Source organism: Cynocephalus volans, chromosome 9, assembly GCF_027409185.1.
Source record: "Cynocephalus volans isolate mCynVol1 chromosome 9, mCynVol1.pri, whole genome shotgun sequence".
NCBI classification, from domain to species: Eukaryota; Metazoa; Chordata; class Mammalia; order Dermoptera; family Cynocephalidae; genus Cynocephalus; species Cynocephalus volans.
Genome location: NC_084468.1, coordinates 45,487,643 through 45,509,710, shown reverse-complemented (window position 1 = coordinate 45,509,710; position 22,068 = coordinate 45,487,643). Strand labels below are relative to the sequence as shown.

The 22,068-nt window shown below is 44.8% G+C and overlaps 1 protein-coding gene across 1 annotated transcript; it reads right to left on the bottom strand.

Moving 5' to 3' along the window:
* Positions 1-1,362: 1,362 nt before the first annotated feature.
* On the bottom strand, positions 1,363-2,936 carry GSX2 (GS homeobox 2). The gene is made up of 2 exons (XM_063107310.1): positions 2,363-2,936; positions 1,363-1,703 (listed from the first exon to the last, which is right to left on the bottom strand). Exons 1-2 carry the CDS (start codon positions 2,934-2,936, stop codon positions 1,363-1,365), a joined length of 915 nt encoding a protein of 304 aa, XP_062963380.1.
* Between the last annotated feature and the right edge of the window lie 19,132 nt (positions 2,937-22,068).

The window sequence follows — 22,068 nt, the reverse complement described above, 5'->3', positions numbered from 1 at the left end:
TCTCTGAGCTGTTTTGGGAAAGAGAGATTATTAATTTTTGGACAGAATACTTCCCTGTCCCTGACTTTTTGTTTTCTCGGCTTTGAGAGAAACCAGCTAATTTCCCAGCTAGAGAAACAACCAGGAACCTTAATGTTTCTAGTCACTTGCAGCATCATTTGCAAGTTTTTGTGTGCTTGATTCTGACCCATTTGATGGATTGTTGCTTTCTCTAAGACTATTGTGACTATGCAAATTCCTTCACATAATTCAGGTTTCAGTACTGAGAGAGATGAGAAAGAAGAAAGAACAGGACAAAACTGCCGCAGAAAATAAATACTAGGTAAGGGATTTTCACCCTTCCTTGCTAAATAAGAAATTTACCTGTCATTAATTGTCAGTGTCACTCTAAATGGAGTGATTTGTCCTGTCAACTGTGAGGAGGTTATCTATTTTGAGGATGAGGATACTACCTGGTAGGTGGCATCATGACTAAAGGTGTCTTTTTGACAGAATTTTCTGTTACATAGAATGCCTATAGAAAGGGCATGGTGCTGACAACACCAGGGTCAAGGGTTTGGATCCCCACACCTGCGAGCTGCCAAATTCTCTCAGCCAAGACACCCATATTACCCAGTTTTAGTCAACATTTTCGTCTTAGTCCTCAGATAGGTCTGTTTTGTTTTTCCTGTCCATGTCTTTCTCTAGACATTGGGGGGTGGGCGGGGGCAGAAGGAGGCGAGAGGGAGATGGGCAGGAGAAGATGAGGAGAGCAAACACCACAAATTTAAAATCCTGATTTTGTTTCATTTATTTAAATAAATAAAATATAAATCTTATATAAAACTATTCACATAAAAAGGGACTTCCAGCGACTTGGATTTTAACCTCTCCCCAGGCAAATTTCCAGAAAGCAAGACCTACAGGGTTTAATTTTCTAAATTATTTGCAACTTGAATGTTTTCATTTTAAAACAACAACAACAACAGAAAATAATCAAGAAGCCCCGTGTTCTTATCAGGTTCTAAAGACTGAGGGATGGGGAAATGACATGCGTTTCAAAACCCCCCACACAGTGTGAGACTTAAAACAACCCTGTTTCTCCTCTGTGATGAGACTGAATTGAAGTCTAGATTATCTACATTTTAAAAAAACGATCTATAACTTCGAGTGGAGTACCAAACACACAGGTCAAGAAGGAGACGGGAAGGGTCAGGCCCGGCTAGTAAGAGTGTGTCCCAGGAATCCTCAGCTCCGCTCCTTCCTTCGATGGAAGGCCGGCGGAAGACGAGGATTTGGGGATTTGGGCTCCTGGGTGCCCCCCGCGTGGAAGTTTGTGGGGGCGCCGCAAGGAGCGGATGGTGTGAGGTGGGCGACTCTCCCTCATAAGGGGGAAATTTCCTTGTCGTCGTTGGCAGAGGCCGGCGACAAGGAGTCCTCATCTTCAGAGCGCGCATAGTGCGCCTGGCCACCGACGCACTTGCAGCCCGCGTGACTGTTCCTCTGCGTGCCTTTCCCCTCCTTCTTGTGCTTCACCCGGCGGTTCTGAAACCAGATTTTCACCTGCTTCTCCGACAAGTTCAGGTACGTGGCGATTTCGATCCTTCGGAGTCGAGACAGGTACATGTTGGAAGAGAATTCCCGTTCCAGCTCCAGGAGCTGCGTGCTGGTGAACGCCGTCCTCATTCTCTTGCCATTGGGTACCTGGCTGGCGTCGGAGCCTCCTGCGGACGGACCAAGAAAGAGAAAAGAAGTAAGGCTTGGGCAAGGCGCCCCCACCCCACGTGCCATCCCTTGGAAAGGACATCTCTCAAGGACCCCCCCCCCGCGGAAGCCCAACCAAACACCTGTATCCATCCCTTACCCTTTCCCATTTCATGGCATGTCGCTGCTTAGCGGGAGAGTAAAGAGATGACCAAAGCAAGGGGGGACGTAAAGTCAGATGATTAAGTGGGGCTGGGGGTGGAGAATTGCACTGTCTCTCTTCGAGCCCAGCGTAGAGACGCGCACGCTTAGCCAAAAGCATCGAAACGCTTTAGCTAGTAGTCCCGACGCGGGGATGTCACACTCAGGTTCAAACACCCATCCCAAACTTGAGTTATCCTTGATTTCTCCGTTGTCACCTTCGAGGTCCCAAAGGCCCCGAAATTATACAATATTGGAGCGCCTGGTGCCTCGAGTGAAGCGCGCCAGGCTGTGTGGAGGGGTTGGCAAGCTAACTTCCACCTGCGTGGAACTTCTGGGGAGGACGCTACAGTTACACCAAAAGCCCCTCCTCTCCCCACCCCGCCCCTGGGCTCCCACTTCCTCCACTGGAGGCGGAAAGTTTGCTCCCAGGATCTCCAAAGGCGCGGCGCGCAGGTTCCCAGAGACCCCGCCCTACCCATGGTGAGGCAGTGGAATCTCCGAGGGTCCGCCACGTTGTAGGTGGTGGCGGCGCAAACAGGTGCGTGGTGTTGCGGGTGCCCCAAAGCAGCCGCGGCCGCCGCCGCTGCTGCCGCTGCCGCTGCCGCAGCGGCCGAACCGGGCTGCTGGGGCTGGTGGTGGTGATGGTGGTGCTGCGGCGGGTGGTGGTGATGGTGCGCGTGGCTCACTCGCGGACAAAACTGCGCGTCCCCAGGACCCGAGGAGAACTGGCTCTTGAGCACAGGCAGGGCCCCCGCGGGCCCTGCAGCCCCGCCGCCCCCGGCCCCCGTACCCCCAGCCCCGGCGCCCCCGCCGCCGGCGCCCGCTGACCCCCGAGAGGAGTGCAGGTGCGAAGTGACGCAGAGCGGGCACACGCAGAACGCGCCGCTCTTGAGGGACGGACAGCCGGTCCCGGACACGGACATCACCAACGGGGACGGCATGCCCAGCGGGATGAAGAAATCCGGCCCGGGGTGCGGCTCCGGCAGCGAGGGCGCGGGCCGAGAGGAGTCCTTGATGATGAGCGAGTCGACATAGAAGGAGCGCGACATGTCGGTAGGGGTGGGTGGCTGTACAGCCTGGCCGGCCGCGGAGACCCCTCCCCTCTCGTGTTCTGAGATCTGTGCCGGGAGCTGCACGGACGCGGGCGGTCAAGCCCTAGGGGACTCGGAGGTGTCGGCGTCTGGGCCGCGAACAAAGGGGTCCCTGGAGAGGGCTGGTTCTCAAGTCCCCCGCCCGGAGCCCCGGTACCGGGATTTTATAGCCCCCACCCCGGCACGTGATGCTGCAGAGTACCGTTCGGCTCAAGCTCCTCGGTAGCTCCCCACCCTCGGGATAGGCTGCCTGAGTCACAACAGAAGCGGCGAGGAGGGGCGGGCGCACTGCAGGGAAGAATGCGGGGGAGGGGCATGGGGGAGACTTTGCAAAGTGTAGGTTTTGTTAATTTCCCGGGGAGGCAGGTCTCCTCCCCCTCTTTCTTCACGCTTTCCCGAGAAATCACAGCGCTGCATCCTCCATCCTACCCGCCTCCCTAGCCTGGGCCCCAGCCCAGCTCGTCCCCGCGCCCCACAACAGAGCGAACCAGGTGGGGACTTCTATCCGGTTTTAATAGGGATGCCCAGTGCTGCCGGCTCTTCTGTGCCACCGGTGGCTGCGGCGCGGTGAAGTGCGAGGCCTGCGGCCTTCAGCAGAATTGTGCGGGCCGCAAACTGGTCCAGTTCCTGACCGTGGCTCCGGCCACGGTCATACCCACCCCTGTCCCCCAGCTTTTGGACTTGGCCAAGGTCATTCAGGTAGTTAGTTTACGACGGATCCGGCGCGTAATACTGAAGGCTTCCAGCTAAGAAGCCAACAAGCTTTTAATTCTGGTGGTTGAGAGTCTAATACGTCTTTGTACTTGGGGACCTCCTGGCGCCACTCAGACCAACGACCCTTCCTTGTGCCCCTTTCTAATCGGCAGCTCACCCTTCGGCAAAGAGGGACATTGAAGAGTCCCTCCAAGTAGTTATACCGTTGATTTTCCAGGCCAGCCCTGCAAACACCATCCCAAAGATTTTGGAGAGAGGACCCTAAATACTAGCTCTCCTAGGGACTAGGCAAGGGTTGGGAAAGGCGTTTGCTCAAGGTCTGGTGATCTCCCACCCCTCTCATTTTTACCCATCTTGGGCAACTGGCAAGGATAACCGGGACGCACTCCCCGCCTCCCCCCTGCTTCCCCAAAGCCTTAAGAAGATGAGGAGGATTGAGCCACCTGAGGAATCCTGATTCTGTTGGGAGAAGTGGCTTGGTAAATGAAATTTCTATGGGGGATGTGGGTCTGTGGAAGACTTGTGTACCCCTAGCCATGTGAAAGAGAGTGCTGCCAAGGTTGGGGCTGCTGATCTTTGAGGAAGGCGCACAGGTGACAGCTCTCCCTCCTCCTTTCCTGCAGAAAAGCAGGCTAGAGAAGGGAGGCTGAGCAACAGCTTACAAGTCCAGTCTTTCTCCCAGAACAGCTAACTTCAGGCCTGAGTTCATGTCAGTGCTAAGAAACTTGGAAACAGGACTCCCTCCACCTGAGAAGATGAAGTGCCCAAGTCAGGAGAGGACCAGCAGGAAGCATGGCTCTGTCACTTGATCTTCAGTCTCTCTTTCTTCCCCTTTTCCAGCTCTGTGACCATCTCTCTTGCCTGCTAGAGAAGTGTAATTGGGTTGTAGGGATGCCCCGCTCTGGGGAGCCCAGGATTTATGGATGGCAATTAAAGTTTTATGAATTGCAGCTGAGTCTGGTTATTGAGCTATTTGAATGTGATTAGAATTCAATTAGAAAGCGGTTAGTGGACGGTGGGTCTCCAGAGTGTAAACAGACAGCTATTCCAGAAATGTGCTAATCCAATATCTTGTGACAACTATTAAGGAGTCTCAGGGCTTAACATGGGGCAGCTCAGCTGTAACTACTTTTGTACCACAAGGTTTGCCCATGCAGCCTTTGCAGACACTCAGCCTCACCCCAGCCCCCCTGGCCCATCCCACCCCCGCTCATGACAGGAGAATTCAGGCAGTCCCGAAATTATTCCAGCCCCAGGAAAAAAACATGGAGCTCAATGATCGAGAAAGGCTTAATGGCACGGTATTTTTTACAGGCCTACATTGTCCAAATAGGTGATTCGATTTCCCTCAGTCACTTTCTCTGTGTGTGTGTGTGTGTGTGTGTGTGTGTGTGTGTGTGTGTGTGTGTGTGTGTGTGTGTGTGTATTTTAAAAAGTTCATGGAAAGATTCATATTATCTTTTAATTCTATTTTTCTATGATTTTTTTGAAGTACCCTCATGTTATGTATATACCCTCTTTGAGAGTAATAGTTTTCTCTCTTTTCCCTCCTCTAGATTAGGTAGAAGTTTATCCACAATCTGTTTTGGGCTGATGGTTTGGGTTACAATGTTCCCAGAAGTTTTGGGTGTGCTTACAGAAAGAACTCCTATACTAATGTGCTAGAAATCATGTTTATGTGCAGACCATTTTATTTTAGAGAATCTTAATCATGCGGGAGGCTTGAGCGTCTTGTTCAATTTATGTCTGACTATGGAAACATTCGGTTTCTAGTGCCAAGGAATTTTCAGAAAGGCGAGGGGCCCATGGGGTTGCTTAAGGCTGCAAGGGGAGCAGCGGCTTTGAGCCAGGCTGAGGCCTAAAAGCAGCACTATTTCTGTGAAACTTGCCCATTAGGGTGCTTGATTAATTGCTTGAGTCCAGGAACAGCAAGTATTTTAGGGTCATGTCCCACAAGTAGCATTTGTCCTTTTTCTCTAGTTCTCCATGTCTCCCTTTCTCCCTCCTCCTTCCTTGAATCCAGCCCCCATTTTTAGAAGCTAGCCCCACCTGCCTACCCACCCCCCCACCAAGGAAGCCTACTCTCTATGGCCCTGCACACCATCGCCACTGGCTCTGCCCAGTTTGACTGTTCCCTAGCGCAGCAACACCCCAAACATGCTCAGTACAGAAGGGGACCCCAAGCTCAGCCGCCTTCTCCCGTGAGGGAGCAGACAGACTATTGGCGTGCGCCCACAATGCCTGCCCTGCCGCACAATTTTATTTCTCAGTGATTCTGTCCGATAAAATTTCATCGTCCATTAAGTAATCCCCGAAATGAGAGCTCTTATGAGCCTATAATGAGCTCTAATTGCCACGACTCGGGGAGCCACGTGGAAGGATTTATTTGGTATTAAGCAGTCGGGTACAGAGTACAGGCTGTTACCTAAGCCGTTACTTTCATAATTCAAGGAGAAAATTAGTTCTTTTAAGGGGTGGGGGAAATCCTTTGATTCCCTCCCTCTTACTCAGGATGATAGAGGATGGCTTTGTCTTCCTTGAGTGCAAACAGTGTCACAAATGTGAGGGTAACAAAATGGTTCTCTCCACCTTCTTCTGGCCAGGGCACCCCACCCTTACCTTCAACTTATAAAACAACCAAAGCACTTCTAAAAAGAACAGCAGAAGCACTGCCTTCTTGCCTCTGGACTCTCCAACTTGAGCCTGGGTGAGCAGTTTTCTTCTAGCTCAGCCTTGAGATTTGAATTCTTAGTTCTAGCTTTCAGAAGGTCTTCCAGTACTTCCTCCCCACTCTGGGATGGCACCTACCTGAACCCCACATTCCCCTCTCACTTCTCTCTCTTGTTTCCTTTCATGGACAAAGTCAGGGAAAGTAAAGGGTGGGGACTTAGTGTTTCTTATTCTACAGGCACCAGAGTTCTGACCCGTTGATGTTCTTAGTTGTTTTGGGTTTTTTTTTTTTTTCAAGCTGTAACTCCTACTTTGTCCCTCCCTCTGCGTCCCCCAAAGTATCTTCCCCTCTTCCATCCCTAGTCCTTTTCCCCCTCAGTTTCGGTGTTTGCCCACACGGTTCTCCAGCTCCAAACGGAGGCCGCAAGCAGGGCAGGACAGCCAGGAGTTGGCAGGGCCGCCTCGGATTTATTTGCTCCTCTTACATTGATTTCATATTAGTTTCCAAAGCGATGAATGATCTCAAAGCTCGGTTTTGTTAGCCGAACACAAACAGGAGACAGGACTTACTTGCCCCCAGCTCCCTTTAATGAGGTCATTATCAAAGCGTGAACAAGTCTATGAATGTTTTATTGAAAGCGCATCGTTAACTTGTATCCATCCTTTTCTCCGAGTGGCATTGTGATATTGCTGTCTGTGGCACATCTTACCCGATATAGCCTGAGATTTCCCCATTCTCTGTAACCAGGCAACCCTTTCTGAATACCCCAAAATTGAAAAGAACCGCTTAGTCTTCAAGAAAGTCCTCAATAATAGTGGAAAAGAACAAAGATCCAGGAGACAACAAAATGCCACAGGGGTGACTTTTCATGAGCAATTATCTCTCATTAATCAGAAGAACAGCTGCAATATTAATTTTCTCTCTTTCTTCCTCTCTTTTCACAGTCCCCAACATTTGAATAATCATAAATTTTGATTTTATGAAGAAGGAGTCACATTTTCAGGGGCTGGAGGAAAGCAGCTACCTAGGTGAAGACAAGGAGAAAAGAGTCTCATTTTATTTTTTGTTTGGGTAAAGCTGCCAACAAAGCAAAATGGAAAAAAGTAAAATAGAAATAAAGAAATGCCAGAGAAAATGGTCCCCCTCCCTTTCTTCTAGATGGCTGCTGAGAATCAGGACTCTCTTCTCCCCCACCCCTCCACACAACCACCCCTCCCTTCTTTCCTCCCCCTGCCCAGACCCATTCCCCAGTTCTGCTCTGAGCAGGGCGGAGGGAAATGTCCCCGGCGTCTGGCGTGGGAGTTTCGGCCGGGTTTCTGCCCGTTTAACTTGCAAACGTGAAGCCAAGCGTTGTCAATCTGACCAAAGAGACACTCTTTGGGCGTAACTTGCATTGTGGCCATCAAAAGCCCGCCAGCCTTGGATGAACTGAGAACTGCATTCAGCAGAAATGGGGCGCTCACTCTCTTTTCAGACTCTGGAGAGGGGATTGTTCACAGGATGTGTAGCCAGGGTGGAAAACGTGGGTCCCCAGATAAGGCCGTAGCGTGCAAACGAGATTCGGGGAGTTAAAAGAATCTCATTAAAGCTGAGGCCGCAATTAACAAATGTGAGTACACACTCATAGAGAGCCCAAGCTAGTTTTGAAAAGCTGTGCGTCGGGATGAAAGAGTGAGGTTGGGAGTTGTCACCACATTCCTGTGCTGGCTGAGTGATGGGGAGGCTCAGGTGCCTGGCTGTCCCTTCAGCTGCCGCAGCATTGTTCTTTTTAATGCAAAGCTAGATGAAACCATTCCAGAGAGAGGGCAGGCTTCTCGCCCAGTGCTCACGCACCACCAAAAATGATCTTGCTTCTCCTTGGTGTTTATTCAGAACGGATGGGCCTTTGAGAAACCTGAATTCGCCTTTGTGCTCACCACAGTCGCAAGAGTTCAATTGAGCCTTCTGAGAAGAAAGGGGGGGGGGGTCTTCTGAGAAAGGAGTGAGGGGTTTAGCTCAGAATTTCGGGAACAGCACAGTCTCCAGGGCCCTGAGAACAGAATTTTGATGACACCGAATGCCCACCACAGAGCCCTTCTGCTCCCCACTTCACCTTAATTAACATCTATCCACCCCCAAATCCTCAAGCCTAACAAGCATCTCTCTCCCACCCTCAAAGCTCTCCTCTGTCATCAGAATAAAATTTATTGAGTGCCTACTCTGTGCCCAGCATGTGCTACGCACTGCGGGGAGCACGCCTGAAAAGGCCAAGACAGTATCCAATAGAATATTGTTTCATTTCAGTAACAATGGCCTGAGGTGGGGAACAATTATCTGGATAATTGAAGCAAATGCTCCACCTCCCTCTCTCCCTCTCCAGTCCCCCCACCTCCCTCACCATTTTTTACTGCCCTTTTCAGAGAGGGTGTTTTTTGTATGGGGACAGGAGGACAGGGAGTGTAAGGAGAGGACTGAATTATTCACAACCAATTCCCCACTTCCCTTGGCCTAAATTTGCTGGAAACATCGGGCTGAAATAGCTGTTTAGTTATGGGGGCCAATGCTGGGTGTAGGATTACAACACTGCACTCTAACCAACTGAGCTAACTCGCCAGCCCTGGTAGTTGTTCGTCTTTTTTAATGTTACCGAAATGAGAGTGAGTCTTTATAATTTTTAGCAATTGAAACTTCCTGGTTTTCAACTTTGGTGATCTATAATAAATCACCTGGAGACCTTTATAAAAAGTACCAATGCCCTAGAGATTTTGATTTAATGATGAGGTCAGAACATCCAGGGGGAGGGAGGGGACAAAACAAAACAAAAAACCAAAGCCCTCAAAACTCCTCATGTGGTTCTGATGCAGGTGAAGGTTGAGAAAGAATTGATAAATCCCACCTCCTACCCTCTCCTATCCTGGAACCTGAAGGGAGTTACTTAACCTCTTTGAGCCAGTTCTGTCATTTCATAGTTGGAAAGTGTGTACTGAGCGCCTACTATAGTAAGGCTCCGTGCCAGGGAATACCATTGCAAAAGACCCGCCCTCTGGGAGTTTCTAGTTTGTTCAACGAATCAACAAATCAAGTCAGAGCTGGTGAGTTACAAAAGGTTGTGTGAATATGCAAGAAAAGCCCAAGGGGCTCTAGGAGTTCATAAAACTGAAGCCTGAGGTGACATTTAAACGGAGACCTGAAGGATGAGTGGGGTGTTGGCCTGAGAAAAGGGCATGGGAATATGTTCTGGGCCTCCAAGGGGCGCGCACAAGAACCCCAAAGAATTTCTTTTGGTTAATTGTAAGAACTGAAGGGAGGCTAAAGAGTGGAAGAAAATTTTTAGTTTCTGCATCTGTGAGATGGAAAAAATGCCGCTGTCTTCGAGTCTTTTTGAGGAATTAAGGACTGCTTAGTACAGGGCTTGAGGTCTAAGGCCAGGGACCTGGTAAGAGCTACTGGCGTCTCTTATTGTTTTTATTATTATTTGGGATCTGCAGCTATATTGGCTCTTGAGGCTTGGTGATGAGGTATCAGAGCCCCTGGGCTTGGCAGTGAGGAACCAGGAAGCCGTAGCCGCTGCCCAATCCTCTCTCAGTCCCCGAATGCCTTTTCCAGGCTGAGTTTTGCTAAATCTTCTCTGCAGCCTTGTTCCTGGCACCTTGAGGACGCCCAGTGCGAGGATTCTCTAAACTTCCATCAACTCTGGCCTGCCAGGAGAACCTGGCCACTTCCTACTCCCCAGCCCCATCAGAGGCCCTCGAATCCTGGCGTTCCACTTGAGACTGTGCCTTAAATTTCAAAACGTTCCTGTGGCTTTGAGAAACCTCCCAGCTTTGCTTCACACCAATTTGCTTTGCAGAGGAGGAAACAGGTGCCATTTGAGTATATGACAATCTAAATAGCCATCATTTCCAGAATTCTCGCTGTGAGAGCACCCGGACCAGGTGCCTCGCCTTACTGGCCTCATTTAATCCGCCCAACAGCCCTCCTAGATAAAGAGCCATTTATTACGGCGCCGTTTTGTGGAGGATAACCCTGAGTCTTACTAAAGTTCAAGGACGTACCCAAGTTAACACAGCTAGTGGTGGCAGAGTGGAGAATCAGACACCGTCAGCCTGATGGAGGGGCCTGGAGTCTTAGGCATTGGGCAATACTACCTCCTCATAACACCTAGCATTTATTGATCACCTACTACATGCCCGGCAATGGGTTAGGACTTTAATGCATCATTTATTTCTCACAACGATTCTGTGAGGTAAGTACGTTTATTATTTACTCACTTGTTTATTGTCCACTCCTTGGTCAGTGTGGTTTCCCTGTAGTAAAGGATTCGAGGGCCAGTCTAATCTGGCCCATAGGACAGAGAGGGTATAGGGTGGAATTAGGATGAGGATAGGGAACATGATTGCCTGTATTCACCTGTGCCCAGAACCTAGAAAGCGCTGAGGATGAAAACAATGTCTTATTCTTTTACTTCAAAAGCCCTCATCATAACCAATACATATGTCTGTTGTTTATTTAATTGCTGGTTGAGTACTTCCCCCAGTTGACGACAAACTGCACCTGAGCAGAAACTGATCTGTTTATTCACCAGTGTATGTCAAACGTCCATCCCACAGTTGGCATATATTCGGAGGGCAATTAATATTTGTTGAATGATTCCTCATTTTACAGATAGGGAAACTGAGGCTCTGGGACACTATGCAACTTGTGCCACATGGCTTGGAAGTGGCAGAGGGAAGATTCAAATCAAGGTTTCTGAGGCTGGGACCACGCTCTTCGGCACTGCGTCCCCGGGCCACAGCGACAGAGCGCGGGAACCTGGGGCTGCGGACGGCCGGGGGCCGGTGCGAAATCCGTCTTCACTCACTCCCCCACCCCCATCCCAAGCGTAGGCGAAGCTGAGGGAAGCAGCAGCCCTGAGACGCCCTAGAGGCCGCTCCATGGATGCGGGTAAATAAGCCCCGGAACTGTGCGAGGCGCTCCCGGCTCGTCCGCTCCTCCGCTGCGCTCTCGCTCCCATGGCGTGAGAACCGCAACCTACTCCCTTCCTCGCGTCTCTCTCTGGGTCTCAGTCTCCTCTTCTGGCTACTTCTCACTGCAAAACCAAGCGAATCTAAGAGATGGTATTAGCCCCATGGCCCGAAAACACCGCCGTCACCGACGGCGCCCAAACACCAAACCCACCCGCGCCCGCGCTGGGCACGGCGTCCTCTCCGTGGCAGGTGCGCATGCGCGAGTGTGAGGCGGGAGAATTGGGTGAGCCTCTGCGCATGCGTGAATGTGAGACGGAAAAACGAGTGTGTCAGTAAGAGCAAGCACGTGTGAAGTGTGTGTGAGAGGGTGAGTGGCGATGAGTGTGCCTGAGCGTGAGAATGAGTTTGTACGTAAGAGTGAGACAAGTTGTGTGTGCGTGAGGGTGTGTGAAGGGAACGTATGTGTCTGCAAGCATGTGAGGAACTGAAGAGCGAATTGGGATGAGGCTGAGCGCATGTGATGTCTTTATAAGGAGAAGCCTGTGAGCACAGGTGTTCGAGAGTTCGAGCATGTGCGAATATATGAGTGTGTGAATATATGAATGTGAGAATAAGAAAAAGTGGGTGTGTGAGGGCGTATATGTGGGCGAGGGTGTGCATGAAGAGTGAGCTGGGTGTGCAAGCGTGAGAATACTCAAGTGAGCATGTGGAGGGTGTGTGAAGGCATTACACATCGGAGTGGGCGCGAGGACGTGGGAGAGCATGCGTGTGTCTGCGCGTGTGTGGTGGCCCCGCCTCCTCACGCCCCGCCTCCACGCTGCAAGCGTCTTCCTCGTGGTGGGCAACTTGCTGCATCGCTGATGTCCCTCCCTACTTTGCTGGGCTCGCAGCCGGTTTAGGTTGGTTGGGGTTGGTAACTGCGACGTCACTCAGGAGGAGAAAGGAGAGGCCCAGAGTGTCTCCTGCCTGGAAGACTGGTCACATTAGGCGGGAGGGGCTCTGGGAGTTTTGCCTGTGGTTCCCTCTTTCACCTGGCCAAGTTTTGCTCACGCGCCCTGTGGACTCTTCTCCAACAAGCCCACATGTCTCACTTTCTCACCTCCAGGTATTCCCTCCAAAGTGTCTTTTTCTTTCTGAAATATCAAAGCCTCTTCTGCACTGCTCCCACCCCCACACTCCTGACCCCCTTCCCATGCTCTATTTTTTTCTCTTGTAGCACTCACCGTTTTCCAATATACTATATAATGTACTGAATTTATATATTTATTGTCTGAATCTCCCTGACAGAAGGAAAGCTCCTGGAGGATATTTATGTCTGTTGGGGGTCACTGAGAACAGTGCTGGGCATAGTAGGCACTCAATCAGTACTTGATGAGGAGTTGAAAGAAGACTGTCAATGTTCTAGGTAGATACCTAAACACAATTCTATCTTACCTGTGTATAGCACTTTGGAGTTTATAAAGGATCTTAAATAAGTGATGTCATTGGATCTGCATAATTATATAAGCTAGATAGTACTTTTTTAAAATTTTTTATAACTCTTATTTCCACAATGAGGTATTGAGAGGTTAAAGGACTTGCCCAATTCAGATCCAGGACTAGAACCTGAATCAGAGTATCATTTTTGGTGGGAGACAGTTTTCTCTTTCTAACATCTTGGCTAAATGAGAAAACCAATATGAAGGTACTTCAAAAAGTTTAAAGGAAGATTCATATTTTCTTTCTTTCTCTTTCTGTCTTTTTATTTTATTTTTCTATGAACTTTTTGAAGTACTGTCATAGGTTACTGCATTCACCGTGGATCCTTCTAAATCATGGCCCTGGGATTAGGGTTAGGGTCCTCCCTCCACTGTCTGCCTATGGTGTTATGTAGTTGCTCAAGCCTCAGCTAAATGAGTGGTGCTTAGGGAACACACCACAGTGGCAACATCCTCTTGTTTTTATAATTTACATGGGGTAGAAAACAAGAGATATTGTCTTGTTGTTAGCTAGAGCTCATTTAGAGTCTGGCCTGAATCTCTGGACTTGGCCGGATGCCCTTCTCATCTGACTGCTCTGGGCACACCAACATACTGTCTTAGTCAGTCAGTGTATTACTATTCCTTCCTCATGCTTGGATTCTCTATCAGTCCATTAGATTTAGCTGATGAGCTCATTGGCTGAAAATTGATTGAGCAAGACAATGTTGCTAATTCTCTAGGCATACACAGCACCACTGTCTTCCACAAATACTTTGTAATAATTGGCATCTCCTTAGAAGATCATTTGTATCTTTACAATCATTAATCAATAACTGTTGTTAGAGCAAGAATTTATCATAGTAAACTACAAAAGTAGTAAAAAAAAAAAAAAGGGTAATATAATTCAAAAGATAGATGTATATATAAAATTACTATTCCTGAACAAGTTTTTAAAGATAATACTTTTTCCTCAAGGATGTTCACATGTAGTAAAATAAATTACAGATACTTTTTTGCTATCACCTGAATGACATAAAGTGTTAGTTTTTTAGTAAATGGGGAAAACATAGCATTTAAACATTTCAAGACAAGAAAAGGATAAAGAACAATTTAGTTATTTATGAAATGTTAATTCAATGTTTGGTTATTTACAGATTATCTCCATGCCATTCCTTAGAATTTAATACATGTCTCAGATATACACTGTTTTTCTGCTCTAGGTGCTCTAAAGCAACAGACATAGTAATTATGAATGCAGAAGAAATAGTCCAGAAAGGAGCAATGGTAGCTAAAGCTAACTGCATCATTGCTGTTCTTAAGAGAATTTTTTACCTGTGCTTTTCCTTGAGATCAGACAAGTTAATGGAGTTCCAAACAATGGCTACTTTTAAATACAGTTGTCTCTCAGTATCCACAGGGAATTTGTTCCAGGAACCCCCTTGTATACCAAAATCCACGGATGCTCAAGTCTTGCAGTTGGCTCTGAAGAAGTTGAACATGCAGAACCCACGGATATGAAAAGTGGACCCTCAGTATGTGGGTTCTGCATCCTGCATATTTCAAACTGCAGTTGGTTGAGTCATGGGTGTGGAACTCATGGACATGGAGGGCTGGAGGGCTTGCTGTATTTATTGAAAAAAAAAATCTGCATATAAATAGACACGTGCAGTTCAAACCCATGTTGTTCAAGGGTCAACTGTATAAGGCCTGGGTTATATTGTTAGAGGAATTTCTGCAAATAGATGACAGTTGCTATTGAAATTCAATTCAATAAAATTCACCAGTATTTACTGAGTGCCTACACATGCTAGGTTCTGGGGCTAGATGATTAGAACCTAGCTATAGCCCTCCATGAATTCTAATACAGGTGTGATAGTGGAGTGCAATAAACTATGGAACTGTGGAGGAGAGAGCTGTTCTTTCTGCTGGCATCGGGTACTCTTGAGACTGGGCCTTGAACTATTTACAGGAGATGCTTAGATTAACAACAACAACAGAAGTGACTTCTAGGCCAAAGGTCCATTAGTGAGCATGGGCCTAGAGGATGGATGTGTATTAGGTAGGTGGAAGTGGAATAGCCACGTGCAGAAGAAAAGCAGTGAGGGCTGCTTAGTGCAGAAAGCAAAGGGTCTGAGAGGCAGATGAAGGACTACGAAGTTCCTCTGTATTAGATTGGCAGTCTTTGAAGGATGCTAAGCAGAAAATTGAAATGATTTTATTGCAATTGTTGTAAAGTATGAATTGGAAGAGAGAGAAACCAGAAACAGTGTCCAGTACAAAAGTCTAGACTTGAGATGATGGTCACATTAACCAGTGGTGGTGGAGATGGAGAGGAAATAATAAATTTAAGAGTCATTTGGAAAGTAGCACAGACAGGCCTTGACTACTAATTAGATGGGATAGGAGTACAGAAGGAGAAACAAGACAGTGGGGACTTGGGTTTCTAGCTCAGGTGTCTTTGTTGATGATGATGGTGTTAACAAATACAGTGGTTACAGATGAAAGAGAAGCAGTTTTTTGTTGTTTCAGATGGAATGTGAATAGAGTGGTAGAAGAGGAAGAAGATAAAGTATTTGGTTTTGAGTTAAGTGCTGTCGGAACAGCCAAATGGAAATTTTTGATGTACAGTAGCAGTTGAAAATATGGATCTGAATTTAAGAGAAATTGGGGTTTGAAATTAAAATGGCATCAGCTTCTAGTACTTAAACTATATGTAATATTTGAAATCATAAGATAAGATGGAGTTACCTAGGATTGGGGTCATGGTTAGGAGGGGGTCAGGAAAGGCCTCAGAGTTGCTGTTTTGGTATAGTACCTATCAGATTAGTTGGCGCATAGTATGTAATATATTTGTTGAATGCTGAGTCTATTCCAGAGTCTTACTTTCCTGCTCTCAGGAGTTGTATAATCTTTTGGAGAGTCTGTATTGGGGTAATCTGGTATTTACCACTTGACAGCAGGACTGGTATATACCTGGGAGACCAAATCAACGTTGTAAGGCAGATGGCATGAATATGGGGTTAGAGTTACTAATAGCCGCTTCTAGTCAACCAGGTCCCTAGGAAAGTTGGCCTGAGCACTCTTTCCTCATCCCATTGAATAGAAATAAAATGAAATAGGAAAATCCTGATGTAGTGTTCAGACACCCTGCCTTCTTTTCTTTCCAAAAGACTTCCTTTTCCATGTAGACCTTAGATATTTTCTGACTGAATCAGAAAACACAGGGCCTGTTGACAATTTAACATGCCAAGAATACATGGAGTGGAGGAACCAGATGTTTAGGGCCTGGTCCTGGCTTATTACCATGAGCATTGCTTAGAGTCACAGTCTGAGTCAGAATCCTAAGTGACTGCTCCAGGTCACAAGATGTTTGTTTATGCTGGCTGAAGTATTTAAGGTGCTTGCAAAATGGTCTGTCATATCCACCTCCAGAAAAAAGGTTGCTCCTCTTTGACATCCTGTGTAGATGGAAAAAGGAGGGAGAAATGGTGAATCAATGCACAAGGTCATATACAATATCACAATTTATCATCAGCAGTAACTGTTAATTTTCCATCAGTCACCTCACTCCCTAACTGCCCTCATATCATTACATTCCAGGTCAACCTCTCTACTTCAACCAGGCAGGCCTGTTTGTGGTCCATAGCACACATAGCTATCTTACCATTTATGGGGCTTCCCACTGACATCTTTCTCAACCTAAATTGCTTCTAGCCTTTTCTCAGTCATTCATTTTGAATCTTTAAAGTGCTGCTCAAAACCGTAGCTTCTCCACAAAGTTTTAAAAAATTTCTTAATGGTAAAGACCATATCATTCCAAATTCCCCAGTGTTTTATATATGGTAACTATAAGTTTTACCTCTCCATATTATGTCCTGTTGTATACTATAAACCATTTACTCATCAAGGTATAAAAGACTCGTTTATGCATGCCTAAGGCATACTTTTATTTTTTCTATAACAGATCTTACAGAATAGTCTTTAGCATCACCTAGAGAGATGGGTGAGTTGAATGGACCATTCAACCATGTTGATTTGAAGTTTCTTAGATGATGAGAATAATAATGATAATAACTCTCAATCATTGAGTGTCTGCTATGCCAGACACTGTACTAAGCATTTTGTTATGTTATTGCATTTGATCGTCACAATAAAGAGTGAGAAAGGTCTTATCCCCATTTTATAGATGAAACTGAGGTTCAAAAAGGTAATTTGCCTGAGGCTTAATTAGTCGTAATTAGTAAGCAGCAGAGCCTGGATTTAAACCTATGTCCTTTCCCCCCCAGCTTTCTTGAGGTATAATTGAAAAATAAAATTTGTATGTATTTAAGGTGTGCATGTGATGATTTGATATATGTATACATTGTGAAATGATTACCACAATCAGGCTTCTTAACACATCCATCACCTCACATGGTGAGAACACTTAAGGTCTACCCTCTTAGCAAATGTCAAGTATACAATGCAGTATTAACAATAATCACCAATCTGAACATTAGATCCCCAGAATGTATTCATCTTATAACTGGTAGTTTGTACCCTTGACCAACATCTCCACATCTACCACCCCCACCACTAGCACCATTCTACTTTCTGCTTCTGAGTTTGACTTTTTTAGATTCCACGTACAAGTGAGATCATACATTATTTGTCTTTCTGTGTCTGCCTTATTTCACTTAGCATATTGTCCCCCAGATTTATCCATGTTGTTGCAAATGGCAGGATTTCCTTTTTTTTAAATGACTGAATAAAATTCCATTATACATGAGGGTACTTCAAAAAGTTCCTAGAAAAATTCATATTATCTTTTACCTATTTTTGCAATGAACTTTTCGAAGTACTCTTGTGTGCGTGTCTCTCTCTATATATAGACAGATAAAGATATAGATATCACATTTTCTTTATTCGTTCATCTATCAATGGATACTCAGGTTGATTCCATGTCTTGGCATTTGTGAATAATGCTGCAAGGAACAGGGGAGTGCAGATATCTCTTCAAGATACTAATTTCATTTCCTTTGGATATCATATGCCCAGAAGTGGGTTACTGAATCATATGTTAGTTATATTTTTTAATTTTTGAGGAACCTCCATACTGTTTTCCGTAATAGCTGTAGCAATTTACATTCTCAGCAACAGCGTACAAGGGGTTCCCTTTTCTCTACACCCTTGCCAAAACTTATCTCTTGTCTTTTTGATAATAGCCATTCTAACAGATGTGGGGTGATATCTCATTGCGGTTTTGATGTGTACTTCCCTGATGATTAGTGCTGTCGAGCACTTTCTTGTATACCTCTTGGCCATTTCTATATCTTCATTATCTATTCAGGTATTTTGCCGATTTTAAAATCAGGCTATTTGGTTTCTTACTATTGAGTTGTATGAGTTCCATATATATTTTGGATATTAACCTCTTATCAGATATGTGGTTTCTAAATATTTTCTCCCATTCTGTAGGTTGCCTTTTCATTTAGTTGATTGTTTCTTTTTCTCTGCAGAAGCTTTTTAGTTTGACATAGTCCTGCTTGTTTATTTTTGCTTCTATTGCCTGTGCTTTTGGTGTCATATCCAAAAAATCTTTGCCAAAACCTGTGTCAATGAGTGTTCCCCCTATGTTTTCTTCTAGGAGTCTTATAGTTTCAGGTTTTATGTTTAACTCTTTAAGCCATTTTGAGTTTATTTTTCCATATGGTGTAATGTAAGGGTCCAATTCCATTCTTTTGCATGTGGATATCCAGTTTTTCCAACACCATTTATTGAGATTATCCTTTCCCCATTGGGTATTCTTGGTGCCCTTGTCAAAGACTAGTTGACTGTATATGTGTGTCAAACCCATATCATTGATCCTCTCTGCAGCTCATAGTCTTGACAGTGTACCATGTTTTGGTGCTCATATTTTTAAGGACAGAAATGGTTTCTAGTACTTTCCTGATGCCTTTCCATTCTTTCTTGTACAGGGCTGTGTATTGAAAGCTATAATTAAATGGGATCTCTTAGGTTGCAGGAACACATGGATGCTCAAATTCCTTCAGAAGATTTGAGTATTTTTGGTAATGATATGCAGGGAAGTAAAGGAAAGTAGGGTCTGACTAAGCAACTGCAAATCCAGGCCTTAAGGAGAATTGGAAAAAATCACTCTCCCTCATGCCCATTTTCTCAGAAGGGCATGTTTTCTGGATTCTCCCTCCTTGTGAGAACAAAGCTTGCTAATGTTCACGTAAAAGGCCCTTCATTAGAAAATAATTCTTTCATTAATTCATCAAATATTTATTGAGTGCTTGCTATGTGTCAAGCACTCTTCAAGACATTAGGGAAAAGTGGTGAACAAAAGAGATAAAGTTTTTTTCTAATGGACTAGTGATCTAACAGTTCCTCATATTAAGTTTTATTGATAATAATTGTCACTGGGCTGATGTCTTCTTAATGCTTGTTTTTCCAGGTTTGAAGTCTTTCCCATTTTCAAGGCTGTGCTTGGATTAAGAGGTGGTATAGGCCAATTTTCCCAAATTAATTTGTAGTGGACATCTGTTAATTGCTTCAATTGCATTCATAGTTCTTTACTTTAGCCTTGTAATTCTGGGGGAGCTGACATTATCTCTGGCTCCAAAGAGGAACATGTGATAGAGGCTAAGCCAATCAGTCAGTGCATGTTATCCCTTCCACAGTGACTGGCTTGTTAAAGGTTGTGTGACCTGAGAAGATCCAATGAAAGCAAAGCTCAGAACTTTTGGGGGGATTTCAAGAACACTGATCCTCTCTTGTGCTCTGAAGAGTGTGATGTGTAAATGTGAGGGCTGGGTCTTATACAGCCATTTTGCAGGGAAGAGGGAAGAATCTGATACACAGATATAAATAGAGCCCAGAGGATTACAAAGAAATGTGGCTGGAGGCCTGATTATACTGTACCTTTCTGGACTTCATCCATCAGTGAAGTCAATAAATGCCTTTATTTATTGAGACAGTTTGAATTGAATTTTGTTAATTATAACTTAAAATGTAGTGATTAACACTTTAAAAAAACTTACTCTCCCCCCTTGTTTTTTCTGGAAGCATTTCACAGTGCTAGATTTTCTAGATTTACATTGGGAAATGCTGATTTTGACAGTTGATGACTGTTAACCAGTGTCCCAGAAAGGATAAAATATGCATCACATTGACCAAGATCGTTCTTATTTTTAAGAAATATTTTTATAACTACTGTTATGTAGTCTAAGTGCAAAGACTTTTTTAAAACATTAATCTTCAAAAATGGCATGTGGTTTAAATTTTTAACAATTTTTCAGTGAATGATTAAAACACCTTTAACATATTAGTAAAGGAAAAGAAAAGAAAGAAAAAAGGTCACTGTGATTATGGTCAAAGAAAAGAAATATATCTCAGGAGGGAGAAAATATAGAAAAGATGGAAAATAATAAAAGGTAAGGACAAAAGTCAATTTTCTGGAAGGAAATTTTTTAACACTAACCTGGAAAAGAAAGTATACAGTAAAATTTCTAAGACTGTATAATTTAATGTCATGTAGGAAAATGTAAAGATAATACCTAATAAACCACAAGAGAACTGTTAAGGTTGGGCAGACAAAAAAGTGAAAGGCAGGCTGAATTGAGACAAATATAATCCATAGCATATTAATAAGGTTGTTCCTGTAATATATTAATTATGGTACAGAAAAGGATTGTAAGACTGTTCCCTAATAGCATGAACCTAATGTGACTGGATTAAATCTGACTGCACTGCTCTGCTCAACACAACCATCAGAATGTTTTTGATCATCCTTGCAATGAGAACAGAAAGTAGTATCTGACCCTCCACTATGGTATTTATCCAAATGACATCTCACACGCATATGATGGTAGGATCCTGAGCTACCTAAATTTGTAAACTCATTTCATTAATTTAAAAAAACCTCTATCAGTGAGCACTAATTATAGAATCAATATGTGAAAAACATTACATTCATGAGTTGATTGCTATCATTTTAGTTGGTGCAAGATTATCATCTAAAAAGATTTTGATTTAGGATTCATTTGCCAAGTTACATCATTCCTAAAGCATCTTAAATCAGGCAGGATAGGATAGAACTACATGCTGATGTTACAGGGTGTAGATGGTCCCTGAGTTATTCAACAGTCATACTCTAATCATGAATGATCAACTGCTCTAAGACATTAACAAGAATGATCACCTGCCCACATGACATGCCTCTGAACAAGAGGTCTTCATGGTTGGTAGTGGGGTGGCAGGAGGGCTGCTGTGGGGATAAAGTTACAGGAAACTAGCAAGCAGAATGGGATGTTTGGGCCAAAGCAGGATCACATATAAGGCAAGTGGCAGCCATAGCTGCCTTGCAAGTACGTTTGGAGGAAGCATTTCCTTGTGGACAAGCCTCTCACAGACTAATCACCATGTTAATCTACGGGAAAGTATTTTGTTCATTTCTTAGATGATCCATGCATTGCCCTTCAATGAACCTCTTATAGACAATGTGAGCTGTTTACTCGAGTCTCAGAAAATGATAAGGTCAAGTTGGCTGTTCTTTCCAGTCCAACCATTGAATTCTTAAATTGCTGGGCAACCATGTAGGTCTGAGTGGATGCCTGTTCATGTATCCTTTCCTGCCCCACAGTATGGCCTTACTGAGCATGGCAAGAAGAAATACTGGAAGATAGAAATGGTTGCAGGATCTTTCTGTATTTCTACAAGGCCTTGTAGGTGTTCAGAACATCATCATGGCATGTTGTTTCTGTAAAGGAGATAGCTAGAAAGGAATATTGTCTTTATTCTCTAGATAAGAGAATCAAAGGAAGATAATTTAGTAATTAATTAATTTAAACTGATTAAAACACAGCATGAAAACTCATGTCTACTACTCTGTATCTAGTATTCTATCCACCCTGATTAAAGTAACAACCTCATCAATAACAACTAACACCTGTTGAACACTTACATTTCTCTTTCTATATTATCTCATTTAATCCTCCCAATAGCTCTATGAATAAGTAGTATAATTAGCTCTATTACACAGAAGAGGATAACAAGTGTCAATCAACCCAGTGTCTCCAGTTTCTTAAATATCGTCCTGGGATTGTTTAATGTTTGGGGAGTCGTATAAACTTTTTTCCAACCACTCAAAATTGCTCATTATACTGAATAAAAGTGGTTAGCTTCATTTTCTCATTAAATTTGTATTTTTCCTTCTTATTTATCTTCCCTCCCTTGCAGTGGAAACTTTTAACCACAGAAACACTAGGAGTCTCAGACCTTAGCTGTATTTCAGCCTTTGAGGAGCCATTTGATCT

Bases quoted from the DNA above. Each gene is read 5' to 3' on its own strand.
- GSX2 (XM_063107310.1), bottom strand. From the start codon at position 2,936: ATGTCGCGCTCCTTCTATGTCGACTCGCTCATCATCAAGGACTCCTCT. The intron at 1,704-2,362 runs GTAGGGCGGGGT...GTCCGTCCGCAG, and splicing joins ATTCCACTGCCTCACCATGG to GAGGCTCCGACGCCAGCCAG.